Source organism: Megascapheus bottae, chromosome 26 (genome assembly GCF_031878675.1).
Source record: "Megascapheus bottae isolate mThoBot1 chromosome 26, mThoBot2.hap1, whole genome shotgun sequence".
NCBI lineage: Eukaryota > Metazoa > Chordata > Mammalia > Rodentia > Geomyidae > Megascapheus > Megascapheus bottae.
In genome coordinates this window covers 9,880,345-9,894,833 of record NC_143534.1, presented here as the reverse complement: position 1 = coordinate 9,894,833, position 14,489 = coordinate 9,880,345, and the positions used below count along the sequence as shown (strand labels likewise).

Sequence of the window (14,489 nt, the reverse complement as noted above, 5' to 3'; positions counted from 1 at the left end):
CGAAAAAAAAGAGCGACTGCGGTAACGGAGACAGAATCTTTCGAAAGTTTGCGGCTCCGCTTTTGCCCTAGCGACGCACCTCGACCCGGAAGGTAATTTTGTGAACGCGTGGTCAGCGGCGGAGTTCCTACGGGTGCCGGGAGGCGCGCGGGCCGGCGGGCGGGCGCGCGTACACCCTCCGGGTCCCGCGGGCGGCGCGGGCGTCTTTGCAGCCGGGGCCAGCGGCGTCCGCTCCGACGGCCGATTCAGGCTCATCTCGGTCCCTTTCGCTCCTCTTCCCCTCCCCACTGCACACCTGGAAGCGGGTAACTGAGCACCACCAGCCAGTGGCCAGCGAGGGGACGCTGCGCGGTCCGTGTCCGGGTCCCGGACGGGGTGGGCGCGGTGGGCCTGGGCTGCAGGGGGGCGGCGGGGGCCGCAGCACACCGACGGGTCGCATCTGCATTGGAGGAGAATGGCCCCTGTTCATTTATTCGAAACCGGGAGGAAATCCCGCCCGCCTGGGTGTAGGAGGAGGACTGGGCGGATTTGATTTGGGAGGTTAGGGAGGGCTGAGGTGAGAAAGGAGAATGTCAGTCTGTCGAGCCGTCTGTCCAGAAGGTCAGCTTTTATTTATTTCGTCCAGCTCTCAAAAGTTAGCGTGGAAAAACGCAGCTGGGTTTCCCAGCGTCCCTTTTTGGGTGATAGAATCTTTTAAACTGGGAGAATTCGACGTGAAAATGTCATCTACCGTTTCCTCCCTACTTCCCTTTCCACCAGACAAAGTTCAGTTTTGTTTCTGTTAAAAGAAGGCGAAACCTGCTTTTATAACCTTTGAAACCTAGTGATGCGTCTTTCGATCCTTGGGCACGTTTATTACTGGCCCGCCTAAGCACTGCACGATTAGAACCCTATCGGCTTCAGGCTTCCTTATAGAGGAGTTAGGTCGGGAATTATCAACAGAACCCATCGAGTATTTTGAGTTAGCAACTCCTCTAGAAAAAGTTACAATCTAAGTGGTTAGTTAAGAGCATTGCTTTAAGAAGATACATTGTCAAATCGTAAACATATGTTACAATGTTGCACTTGTATGTGAATTGGGGGGAGTTCTGCCATCATTCATTTATAGGTACTTCAGGAATCCAGAATTAATCTGTCCACTGTGTTCTAGGTGGGAAGGGAGAAGTCATATTGCCATGTATTCTATTTACTTTTTCTTTTTCCTTTTTGCTATTCCCGAGACTTGAACTCAAAGCCTGTGCTGTCCCCGAGTTTTGTTTAAGGGCACTTGAGTCACAGCTCCGTTTCTGGCTTTTTTCGTAGTTAATTGGCAGTAAGAGCCTCACAGATTTTCCTGCCTCAGCTGTTTTGAACTGAAATTCTAAAATCTCAGCCACCTGGGTAGCTAGGATTAAACGTGTGAACCTCCAGCACCCACCACTGTTTTGTTTTTTCCTTTTTTTTGAGATGGTCTCAAATTTAAAGTCTCGTATTCTTCCTGTCTCAGCCTCCCAGGTAAGCTAGGACAACAGGCAGTCATCCCATCTAACAAAATATAATAATTGAATAATGAGGTCTAAGTTCACCCTGCCTCTTGAACTTCCTGAATATTAACTCTCACATCTCTCATCAAACTCTTCCTAATATTGTAATCCCCAGGTTTGTGAGAATTCCTCTCCTTAAGTGGAAGGTTGTTCTTACTGCCTAAACCCAAAACTAGCTTGTGTATTTTGGGAAGTAGGGCTGTGGATCTAAAGTGGTAGAGTGCTAGCCTTGAGCAAAAAAATGGTCAGGAACGGTGCTTGAGCCCTGAGTTCAAGCCTCATGACCAGCCCCCCCCCAAAAAAAGATGCTGTATTTTGTTTGCCTGTGTATTGGAAGGGAAGCAAATGTCCTTAGAAATGTATTTGCTAATCTTGAGCAACATTGTCATTATGTGTGTGGTAGTAAAGTTGAGAACCAAAGAACTTTGCACACATTCCTTGTTTCTCAACCTTGCTTCAGATAGTGTGTCCTTTATTTCTGTGACTCATAATGAGGCTGTTTCCCTGTTTGCTTTGTTCCTATTATGCCTCACTATTAAACTACCTTTAATCATTTTCCTCTCTGTCCCCAAATGAAGTGATTTGTCTTGCTCCAAAGCTTCCTGATACTAGCCAGGCATTGGCAGCTCATTCCTGTAATTCTACCTTGTTCAGGAGGCTGAGATGTAAGGATTGTGGTTCAAAGCCAGTGTAGGTAGGAAAGTTTGTAAAACTCTTATCACCAGGGGCCAGGATTTTGACCTAGTGGTAAAGTGCTTGCCTGCCATGCATGAAGACCCGGGTTGAGTTCCTTGGTGCCACATACGTAGAAAAAGCTGAAAGTGGTGCTGTGGCTCAAGTGGTAGAGCTCTAGCCTTGAGAGAGCCCCAGGACTGGCAGGAAGAAGAAAAAAAAAAAACTCTTATCTCCAGTTAATTGCCAAAAAAAGCCAGAAGTGGAATTGTAGCTCAAAAGGAAGATGCTATGGGGCCGGGAGTCTGGCCTAGTGGTAGAGTGCCTGCCTAGCATGACAAAGACCCAAGTTCAGTTCCTTGGTACCATATACATAGAAAAAGCCAGAAGTGGTGTGGTGGCTCAGGGTAGAATTCTAGCCTTGAGGAAAGCCCAAGGACAGTGCCCAGGCCCTGAGCTCAAGCCCAGTACTGGGGAGAAAAAAGGGATAGCCTTATACAGAAAAGCTCAGGAACAGTGTTCACCCTGAGTTTAAATCCTAGGACCTCCAGACGCACACACATCTGGTGCTGTGTGATCTCTGTGTCAGGCTTTTGCCCTCCAACATGCTTGCTGGTGTTTATTCTACTGATTTTTTTTTTGGGGGGGGGGGTTGAGGAGGTGGAGGGTATGGAGCTTGAACTCGAGGCCTGGGTGCTCTCCCTGAGATTTTTTTTTGCTTAAAGCCAGCTTTCTATCATTTTGTACCACAGCTCCACTTCTGGTTTTTATGTAGTTAGTTGGAGGTGTGTTTCAAAATTTTCCTGCCCAGATTGGCTTTGAACTGCAGTTCTCAGATCTCACGCTCCTGAGTAGCAAGAATTATAGGCATGAGCCACTAGTGCTAGGCTTATACTTGCTGTTCTGTAAGGAAGGGAAGCTAGGCTCTGACCAGAGTGAAACAACTAGTGGAAATAGAAAGAGTGAAGAAGTTGAAATAGAATCAAAATGCGTCATGCACCATGTGATGGAATGATGAAGCTTGTGGAGATTTGCTTGGGAAGGAGAGGAAAGAGGATGAGGAAAATGAAAAAGGGGTTAAGTGGTGAAGACATTGTATGTGAATATGGGCATGTCAGAAAGAAACCTCCTTGCACAGCTCATTTATGTTCATTTAGTCAATGTATAGCCAGACACTAATAGTCTAATCCTAGTGAACTCAGGAGGCTGAGATCTGAGGATCAAGTTTCAAACCCAGCAGGAAAGTCCATGAGATGCTCATCTCCGATGAACAGCCAGAAAGCTGGTGGTAGAGCTATGGCTCAAAGTGGTAAAGCATGAGCTTTGAGCACAGAAGCACAGGGATGATGTCAGGCCCTGAGTTCAAGCCCCACTCATCCCCCTCACCCCCCCCAAAAAAAAACGAGTGTAGGAAAACTTTTGACTTAAACAGCTGCCATTCTCTTACAAGTGAACTTGTCACTCCAGGCTGAAGACTGGCCGGGTTAACAATGGACAACCAAGAATCGGCAGAGTCTCCTCAGAACACCAAACAGTACATTCTTTCAGAGGAGGTACAGAACGATGCACTGTCCTTTCCCCCTCCCCACCTAGAAAAGAATCCTTTAAAGATATGTAATTTCAGATGATTGTTTTTCATTCCCAAAATCAGTTCTCAAATATTTTTTATAACCCCACTTTTGGGGCTCAAGCACATTTTGTCCTTGTTATGAGAGCAGTAGCTCTTAGTTATATTTATTAGTGAAACTCGTCTTCATAGAAATAGTCATAGTTCTTCCTTAACTTTTTCCAAGATAGAAAACCAAACGAGATAAGAGTTTTAGGACTTTGGTGTTTACCATTTACTTCCCACAAATCTTAGCTGTTTGTAGGTGTTCCCAACATAGATGTTAAAGACGTTATTAAGAGGGGCTGGCTGCATGGCCGAGTGGTAGAGTGGTTGCCTAGCATGCAACTTGGTTCTCTGGAAGCGGTGCTGAGGCTCAAGTGATAGAGCGTTAGCCTTGAGAATGCCCACTTACAGTGTTCAGGCCCTGAATTCAAGCCCAGGACTGTCCCGCCCCCAAAAAAAATTTTTTTAAGTTAATGATAGCAAATTTTTTACTGAGTTGTAGAACTAATGTCTGTCTCCCATCTTACTAAATTTAGCTTTTAGAGTATTTTAGGGTCCTGACCCGTTGCAATGTAAAAACTGTAAATCTTTCATCTGGGGACTCTGGCCTTGACCCTTACCTGGAAATCTTTTCTATTTTAAAATCTCTCTGTGTTGTCTGTGAACAGATCTGCTGATAAATATTAGGTTGCTGCTGGCAAGAAGCGAAAGATAGGATAGTAAGGAAAAGGCCACTGCTTTAAGTTCTCAGAGAAACTTTCCTCTCAGATCAGTGTAGTGCTGTAGGTAAGTTAGTCCTTGGGCTGCAACTCCTTGCCACCTAGGCAGAATTGTCCTGGGGTACCTAGGACTGGGTGGGGAGCCCACATGTGAAGCTAGGAAATCTACTCTGTGACCTAGCTTGCCCACAGTCAGTCTTTCTGCATAATCACCGAGGGGAGGGAGCCCCTGAGCACCTACACTCAGCACATTGAAAAAGCCAGCTCCCATGGCACTTGCAGGAGTTCTCTCTGTTGCTCCCTTCCAGGTGCCCCCTCTCTCCAACCTGTGCCTTGTTATTTATCGGAGCTGGGTTTGAACCCAGGGCCTTTTATGCAAGCTCAGCACCATCCACCCTGAGCTCCACCCACATCACTCCTCAAGTCATTGCACTGTCACTTCCTTTCACCCCTCAGTTATCCCTTAGAAACTGGGAAAGGAAATAGGGCTACCCTATAGAAGGCAGCTTGGAATACTTAAAAGTGAGAGTTTGCTCATAAATTATTGGGGATGAATGGTTCAAAAAAGAAAAGCATACCCTTTTTTGATTTAAAAAAAAAAACTTGAAAGTTTCCCAACTTACTAGTTGATCTTCTTTTAGTTGATTTCAGAAGGAAAATGGGTCAAGCTTGAAAAAACAACTTACATGGATCCTACTGGTAAAACTAGGTGAGCTTTATGTTCTTTTGTAGAATGATCAGTATTTATATTCTTGGGGTTGAGTAGACTGATTAACATTATAAACTTCGATGTTTCATTGTGAACTGGTTTTTAGATAAAGAATCTGAGATAGCTGTTGTATGATTGTTAGAATGTTTGGATTATTGATCATCTGAATAAAATTGGATGATTAATTTGTTGTTAATAATTAACCAATAATCTGTTCATTTATTCATTTCTCAGTGTTAGGAATCAAACCCAGGGATGGACCGCAGATCTCAACCTCCCAAGTGGCTAGGATTACAGGAATCTATTTTATACGACTCCTGTTAGTTGACTAAAACATTTAAGTAAAGCATAACTTAAGCTGACAGGGAACAGAGTCGTCAATGGTATATGTTGCTTCTTTAATTTCTAAAAGAGAAAATAAAACATGAAAAATGAAAAAGCTCCATTTGCTAAGTTAGGAGAAACCTTAATAAGACCCTTAATAAGACGTATTACAATACTGATAACACTATTAACTTACTACACAAAAGAAAGGAGGCTGAGTGTTATATGAGCTGTCAACACTGGGAAAGTAATTTAAAATGTCCAGTCTGTTATAGGTTAGATGATTGTAATAGGTCAGGTAATTTTGATGTGTAGCACTAAATATGAATTACACAGAGGAATAGGGTCCAAACTCAATACAGATGTGTTAAGACCCAATGTTTAAATTTGTAAAGATATATACAGATATTGAACCTAACATAATAATGAATTTGCCTTTTACTTTCCAATAGAATTGAGCTTATGACAAAATACAGCCTATAATCCTAATTAGCCTAATTAGTCTAGCCTTCTTTTCCAGTGTTTATTGAGGATATGCATCGGAGTCGTTTGCATTCTTTTTTAGAATACTCATATCTAGGTCTTGTTCCAGAAAGTCTTAGCAATTTGTAGTGGCCTCGAAAGCCTACCAAACTATCATGTTTGTAGGACCATCTCCCTTCTTCCATGTCGTCTTCTTTGCCTCTGACAAGACTTTATATACAATTAATGCATTATATCATAATGCTAAGCTCTGAAAAGGAACCTCTATATTTGCTACTTAACCAGACTCTATAAAACTAGAAGACATTTTCAAAACCTTGTAGTCATTCCCAAGCTTTACAGACTGTCTCCACGAGGTTGTCATCTTGGATTTAGCTGCGACTAAGACTTGTTGCTTCAGATCAAATATGCATCTGTCAGAGTACCTCTAAGGCTGTTGGAGCTCTCATTCTAGTGCTTCTTCAGTGTGTTCCTCTTTCACTGCTCATAGCATCCCACCCACTCTGCATACGTTCTTCTTAACCATTGTAACTTGCTCCTCTTTCTGTTTCCTTATCCCTAGCATATTTGGGACCATCAGTGCTTTTCCTGGCACTGTCTTCTTCAGTCTTTAGGACTTAAGAGGGAGCAGAGAGAGCTATGTCAAAAGGTGTTTTGTCTCTTGCAGCCTGTATTATTTACTTACCAGAAACTGCTTGCTGGTTGGCTTTTTGTTACTAACAGGACGGTTGAGCCATTATTAGTTATCCTAGTAGTCCAATTTCCATGAGTCTATTTCAGCATTTGCTCTGTTAAAATCGGTACAGTGCCAAAGGGGGTTTTGTTGCTGTTATTTTTAAACATTAAATAGCTGAAAATTTTACATAGGGATGTGGTAAAAGTGGTGCATCTTATCACTTTTACTTTTGGGATGCAGATGTTGGCATACAGATGTTGACCCCTCCTTGCCCCAATCTCCAGATCCACCCAGTGCATACCTTCCTTTAGAAGGTGTTCTAACACTGTGCTTCTCTACTCCCAGCTTTTAGCATTTTTTTTTCTTCCCATGTGAGGATGCAAGGACACAGGGTTATTCCTGCTACATTTTCTCCTTTAAATAGTATGGTATTCCCAGCACTGACCTGTCTATGGAGCTCTTAAGAGGATGTAGAGTAGCAGAGATATTACCAAAGCTGAAATAGGTTATGCAGTCACAAACTGGTAACAAATAAAGCCATTAATTTATTACCCACCTCACTTTTTCCTCTGTTGACCATTTCCCCTAAGACCTACACTTTTAAATTTATTAATTCCTAGGTCAATTGATGGGAAGTTTCTACTTTGTCCATTATGTGGTTTGGAGCCGTGTAAAAATGGGTCTCCTTTGTGCATGTACTGTTTGCTATCAGAGGTGGGCTGGGGTTTCTCAGGCTTTCTTTGTCTCACTGCTTGCTGGTTTTGCCACTGCGGTCAGCAGCGTGCTGCTTACCCATCAACAGATGACTCAAGTATGAAAAGCAGAAATCCTGCTTCCTGCCTGATTGGCATCCACAGGATTAGCAATAGAGAGGCAGTCATTTTATGTGGTGATTACAGAAGCTATAAGGAAGCTAGTTGGCTTGTTCGCTGCAGATCTTTACTGTTGGGATCCTTGACCAGTGCCATTAATACTTAGCATGCATTGCATTTTTTGGTGTTCTGATTGTATGCAGAAAACCTCAGAACAGTCTTTATCATTAGCACTAATAATTTTTTTTTTCTTCCTTTGCCTGCACAGAACTTGGGAAACAGTGAAACGGACAACAAGGAAGAGACAGACAGCTGATGGTATGGCTATTACAGCTGTCTTTATGAAGGAAGCAATTATAGGCAGGTGTTGAATGTAACCAAAAACCTCAGAACAGAGTGCTTTTCTTAGGATCTCTCACGGGCATTGGTTTTGCAGTGCTGTGTTGTTGGGAGCCAGAGTGGAATCAAACTGTACCTTGATTTGCATCAGACAATTGCTTTATTGTCTTATTGTTTTCTGGCCTTATTCTGTTTAAATGACCTGAGATTTACCATATGAATGTAACACATGGAAGTTCCCTGGTTTCAAGAAGGGATATAAGCCTTGAGTTGAGAATAAACGGGGCTGCAGTCTTTACCTGGGCTGGAGACCTCCCGGACCCCATGTGTTTATCTCTCTTCTATTTTTTCCAGTCCCTGCCCCCTATTTCAGGAACCCCAATTTGCTGCTGGTAAGCCCCAGCATTGTGTGACTACATCAAGCTATCTCTCCAAGGAACTTTCAGCTCTTTCTAAGCTTGGAACTTTATTTTTTTAGAGGAAGATATAGTCTGTCCTTCCTTCTTTCTTCTTTCCTTCCTTCCTATCTTTTTGTTGTTGGTGGACATGGGGCTTGAACTCAAGGCCTATGTGCTATCTCTGAGCTTCTTTTTCCTCTACCATTACTCTACCATTTTGAGCCACAGCTCCACTTCTGGTGATAAATTGGAGATAGGAGTCTCTGTACTATAGATTAACTTAGAAGGTTTTGGACATCTGGGGATTTGTTGGAGTGTCCAAACAAATGGCTGGAGTGGCTGACGAAGGGATATCCCCGATTCCATTTCCTGTCACAGGCGTAGCCATCATCCCGGTGCTGCAGCGAACCCTTCATTACGAGTGCATTGTCCTGGTCAAACAGTTCCGGCCACCAGTCGGCGGCTACTGCATCGAGTTCCCCGCAGGTCAGTAACAGCATGCTGTCCTTGGCGTCCATGGGCCCACCAGTGGGGGGGCTGCTGCCCTCCGGGCCTGTACACAAAGCACAGTGGCAGTGGCTGCCTTTCCGCCAGCCCCTCTCCCTTCCAGCACCTGCTGCTCCTTCATGTGTCTGCTCAGCCCACTTTCTATGAAAGCGGCCTGCCATATTGCATGGACGTCTCTAACTCCTAAAGCTCTCACTAGAAAAGACCCTAACCGAGAAGGGGTATCAATGTGTGAGAAGTCATGCACCTACTCTCTGGCGAATGTAACTGTAACCCCTCCATACATTACAATTAAACAAAAAAGAACAAAGGACCCTAACCTGCTACTGTGCATACGCAGCTTCGCATCTCAGCTAGGATGTTGTCTGTTATACAGTGGTGAGAATTTAACACACTGTGCTATTGTACGACTTTATTGGCTTGAACCCCTCTGAAGAAGTTAAATGGCATGATTTTGAAAGCCCAGCCCATTTGGAGAGGGGGTTCTTAGCTCACACTTGGACCCTGGGTTCCATCCCAGCACAGGGATGAAGCGGGAGGGATCACTACAAATGAAGCCTTAACAGTTTTGATTTTTCTTCCTCTCACATACCATTTTACTAAGGAAATGATACCGTTGGAAGGAGCTGAGTAGCTCCTTCCCTGGTTGTTTCCATTAAGGGGAATAGTCTGTGTGGTGCTCCCTTCCTCTGACACGTCGTGCCTCCCACCCTAGGTGTAAATACCAAAGAGGGAATGAGACAAGCAGCTGTCACCTTGTTCACACAGCGAGTTAAAAAGGGATAAGCTTCCTGGGCTAAGTTCTCTTAGCTGACTATAACCCCAAGTTGCCCCTCACAAAATCATGGCTGCCATGTCCCGAGAGTCAAGACCCATGTGGTGTAAGATTGTTGGGAATCTGGTCAGTGGGACCCATCACCCTGTACCCCCACCCCCACCCTGCAGGTCTCATCGACGACAATGAAAGCCCTGAAGCAGCTGCTCTACGGGAGCTAGAGGAAGAGACGGGCTACAAAGGAGATGTGGCAGAATGCTCTCCAGGTTGGTGCTCGTCCCTCCATTAGCCAAGCAGTACCTCCTCCAGGGCTCAGGATTATTTGAGGGTTGTGCTGGGATTCGAATGGCTGTTATTTCAGCTGCTCTGGTGCCGAGAAATGTAGGTTTCCATTGGTTGCCATGTAATGAATCTCCTTCTCCATGGGAGCAGGTTCTGCTCAAGTTGGACAGCTGTGGAACAAACTGCCTTGCAGAATTCCCCACACCCATCAGGGAGTTTGGCCTAGTGGTAGAGTGCTTGCCTAGTATGCACAAAGACCTGGGTTCAATTCCTCAGTACCACATACCTAGAAAAAAACAACCAGAAGTGGTACTGTGGCTCAACTGGTAAAGCTCTAGCCTTGAGAAAACCCAAGAACACTGCTCAAGCCCAGGACTTCCCCCCACCATCCCCCCAAAAAAAATCCCCACACCCTGCTTCCTGCACTGCCCCCACCCACATGCCCACTCCTCCCAAATCTGCCCACCCCAAAAACTGCTCAGTACCATCTGCCCTCTCCCTTACACTTACAAGTTTAACTCAGGAACTCTGGGAAAATACAGGAAGCAAGTATGAGGACACACACGTTCCTGTGCTGGCAGAAAACAGGGCCTTCTGTTAGCCAAATTCCAAGTCTCATCTTTCTCCTGAGACTTCAGCAGTGAAGCAAAAGTAAAGCAAATGACCAAAGAGCCTGAAGTATCTGACCCATTTCTTACCCCAAGTTGTCACTTTCTCCACAGTTGTATGTATGGATCCAGGTTTGTCAAACTGTACCACACACATCGTAACCGTAACTATCAATGGAGATGATGCAGAAAATGTAAGGCCTAAGCCAAAGCCAGGTAAGTGTGTGTAGGCTCCATTTAAAGTGACTGAGTTGCGTGAAGTGTCTTGTTTGATTTGTTAACTGGGAGTCCTGGTCTTCAAGAGGACTTCTTGTCTAAAGCAGACAAGATCTGCGTTTTTTAGCATACTGACTCTCTACTTATATATAGCCCTGGCTGATCTCAAACTCCTGGTCCTTCTGCCTGATCCTCCCAAATGCTGAGATTATAAGCATGTTCCCTTGGCTAGCTAGCCTGTCGTTGACCTTTATGTTTTGATATAAATTACATATTTGCACATTTTTGAATAATGTTGTTCCCACTTAGTAATATGAACTATAGATGAGAAGATACCTGATCACCTTGATTTCTGCCCTTATTTGTATATTTCAAAAGAGCAAAGGCAAGGGCTGAGAGTTTGGCCTAATGGTAGAGTGCTTACCTAGCATGCACAAAGACCCAGGTTTGATTTCTTGGTACCACATACATAGAAAAGCTGGAAGTGGTGCTCTGGCTCCAGTGGTAGAGTGCTAGCCTTGAGGAAAGCCCAAGGACAGTGCTTAGGCCCTGAGTTCAAGCCCCAGGACTGGAAAGAAAAAAGTAAAGGCAATAGTCAGGTGGCAGCAGTTACCAGTTACTGTTTTGGGGTTTTGTATTTTAGAGAATGTTCAAGTGTTTCTAAATAAGTTCATTGAGCCCATATCATCTGCCACAGCCCTTACAAGGGGTGAGTGTGCACCATGTGGATGAGAATTCCTGCATTTCTTACCTCTTTACCCGTTCCTGTTTCACTGACCCTCTTGCAGCTAGTTTTAATTTTTTTGAAGTGCAAATGCACATATGTCGTGGACAATAGTTTGGAAGTTTCGCAGGATGTTGGCTATAGAATTAGCCTGTAATCCAGCATCACTCCTAGGAGTGACAGCAGACTTGGGTACCATATCCCAGGTTGACAGCCTTATCCGCAGCAGCCCGAGTGGAAGCAGTATAAGACTGTCATCAGCAATGAACCACAAGGGAGTATATTATTCAGGCATAAAAAATGAAACGTGCCAATTCATGTTACAACATGAATGAACCTTGAAAATACTAAATAACACAACAGAGCAAATGTGTCCCTATGCTTACGTGAAGTGCTAGGTTAGGTAGTGAGAGGCAGTGGGGGGAGCCGACACAGGATTTCACACTTCTGTTTGGAATGAGGAAAATGTAAAACTTAACAGTGGCAATGATAGTAAAACACTAAATTGCAACTTTTAAAATGGTTAAGATGAGCCAGGCACTGGTGGCTCATGCTTATAATTTTAGCTAGTCAGGAGACAGATCTGGAGGATCACAGTTGGAAGCTAGCCTCGGCAGGAAGATCTGTGAGACTCCATCTTCAAGTATGCAAGTGATCCAAACCAGAGTGGAAGGCCTGAGTCAGTCCTCATTTACCAGCACACTAATAAGATGATTAAAATGCTAAATTTGTCAGAGTGCACAGGTGTATGTAGTAGAGAATATACCTTAAAATTTTCTTTTTACTGTATCTGACTTTGGTACCTGGTATATTGTAATATACATTTATTTGAAATAGGGAAAGGAAGGGGAAAATCGAGAAGATTGGGAAGGGATGGGGGAGGGAAAATGGGAGGAAACCATGGGAAGAGGTATCAGTGTTCAAGAAGTAATGAAATCACTGCTCCTCTACACACCACCAAGACAACAAAAGACAATTGAAGGGGGGAGGAGAACGGTCTGCCAATTGTTAAAAGAATTTAATGCCTACAGATAATGGAAAGGTGACATAAACAGCAGCTACCTTTCGAGGGATATGAGACATATTAGAAGTTCCTCATAATACCTGTTTAGGTATGAATGAAAGATTCAAACTCCACCATTTTCATAATGTTGAAAAACAGGCTGTTATTTGGTGGCTCCTGACTGCCATCCTAGCTTTGATGGAAGGGAAAAAGAGGATATATTGGGGGAAAAAAGCAAGACTCTGATGCATTGTACTCACAAACTGACATGACGAGTTGAAACCCCACTGTGCAATTTGAAAAAAATGTTTAGAGAAAAAAAAAAGTGCTAACATGAGTTGGTTTTGCCAAGATAGCAATAGCTGAGTCTTGACGTTCTATTAAATTCTATGTAACCTTTATGATATGTAGTGTGTGAAAGTCTTCCAGTGCTACTCTGGCCCTTGCTAAAGCCTCCTTGTGTTTCTTTTCAGGGGATGGAGGTATGTTACTCAGCTCCCGGAGGCAGAGCACACATGTGACTTGATGTAGTGCAGTGGTAACTGCTGCACGACCTGGGGTGGGGTGGGGGGGTAGATTTGTGTTCTCTAGCTTTGTTTTCACCTGTACTTTATTTGTTTAGAATTTGTGGAAGTAATTTCTTTACCAAAGAATGACCTGCTGAATAGACTTGATGGTAAGCATTCCTAAGATTATCACCAAAGTTTATTTTCCCTTCTCCCTGCTCAACAATGAGGCAGTGAATAATTCCGATTCCTTGTCTCCTATATCTTGTTCATGCCACATACCTAGAAGCTGTTGTAACATCCTAGTTTTAGCAGTTGGCCACTCTCCTTTCCTGGTGAAAATTTGAAATATGAACAAAATATTATCAAAATAGTGTCATGTGTTTTTTTCCCCACAGAATAGTCAAGTCTTTCTGTTGTCTATTATTTCATATCTCCCACCTGTAGCAGTGCCTGGGTGTGAGTGGGTGCAGGTAGTGCGCCTTCAGCTTCATGATGAAGGATTTCACTGGATTTAATGTGACAGTGGCACAGTAAATACTGACTGGTATTATCCACTGCTGAGTGTATTACCTATCGCCTTTGTTTCCTTAGCTCTGGTAGCTGAAGAACATCTGACAGTGGATGCCAGGGTCTACTCCTATGCCCTGGCCCTGAAGCACGCGAACACGAAGCCATTCGAAGTGCCCTTCCTGAAATTCTGAGGCCCACAAGGACATTGGCCATATGTGTTTTGTAATTGAGACAACCTGGCCGCCTTCTCAAAGACTTTGTATTCAACTTAGTTTTCTGTAAGTTTGAAAGTAGCTTTTTCATAAAATAAAAGTTATCAGAATTCCAAGGTGTTACGGCACTGTCATTGCAGGTAGGCTGTGCCCTCACTTCAGTTGGCTGAACTCTAGCTAACGTTAACAGACGCGAACACCAGTGCAGGTATCTTCACTCCCGTTGTTTTCTTTTTTTTTTTAACTTCAACTGCTACTTTTCACACCTAGTCCAGGAGATGAGGGCATTTCTATAGGAAAACAGAACTGAGTTTCAAGTTGGGGCAATTTTCCCTGCCTTCACTCCCTAAAAAACAATGCCACTGCATTCCTGTTTTAAGATAAAAGGTTGCATTTACTAGGTTTTTGCAAACCTCATTTTTTAAAATTCATATTTACAAAGAAATTACATTTTCAAATGGAGACTAGGATACTCCTGAGACCACTGTTCCCTTGTCCTCCTCCAAATATTAGCAACATGAATGAACACCATTAAATTGACCTGTCCCTCAATAATTAAGAAATATTTGATCTCTTCCAATAGTCCTCGGAGCATGGGCTCTATGTACGTACAATGAACCCACACAATTAATTTTGGAAAATACTTAATATGGACACTTGTTTATTCTAACACAGCTGAAACAGTTTTATTAAATAAAAGTTTATTGTCTACTGTTTACACTCATGTTGCTGCTACAAGTACAACAACAGACAAATTCCTAGCATGAGTTACTCATTGTTCACCCCCAAAGAACTACAGACATTGCTTGAGAATTAGATCTTTGCTTTAGGGACTTAAAAAAAAGAATTGGGGCGTGGTGTGTTGAAAGCATTCTC

General features: G+C 43.6%; 1 protein-coding gene across 1 annotated transcript; it reads left to right on the top strand.

Annotated features, from left to right (window-relative positions):
• Window positions 1–126: 126 nt before the first annotated feature.
• Nudt5 (nudix hydrolase 5) lies at window positions 127–13,729 on the top strand. Its single transcript, XM_090318913.1, has 10 exons — window positions 127–306; window positions 3,663–3,748; window positions 5,168–5,235; window positions 7,799–7,848; window positions 8,646–8,753; window positions 9,720–9,815; window positions 10,554–10,655; window positions 12,856–12,864; window positions 13,005–13,058; window positions 13,483–13,729. The coding sequence occupies exons 2-10, from the start codon at window positions 3,686–3,688 to the stop codon at window positions 13,590–13,592; spliced, it is 660 nt and encodes a 219-aa protein (XP_090175039.1). The 5' UTR covers window positions 127–306; window positions 3,663–3,685; the 3' UTR covers window positions 13,593–13,729.
• The last annotated feature ends 760 nt before the right edge of the window (window positions 13,730–14,489 follow it).

Excerpts from the sequence above, each read along its gene's own strand:
- Nudt5 (XM_090318913.1), top strand. The coding sequence starts at position 3,686 with ATGGACAACCAAGAATCGGCAGAGTCTCCTCAGAACACCAAACAGTAC. Across the intron at positions 5,236-7,798 it reads GATCCTACTGGTAAAACTAG|AACTTGGGAAACAGTGAAAC; the intron begins GTGAGCTTTATG and ends TTGCCTGCACAG. Across the intron at positions 13,059-13,482 it reads CCTGCTGAATAGACTTGATG|CTCTGGTAGCTGAAGAACAT; the intron begins GTAAGCATTCCT and ends TTGTTTCCTTAG.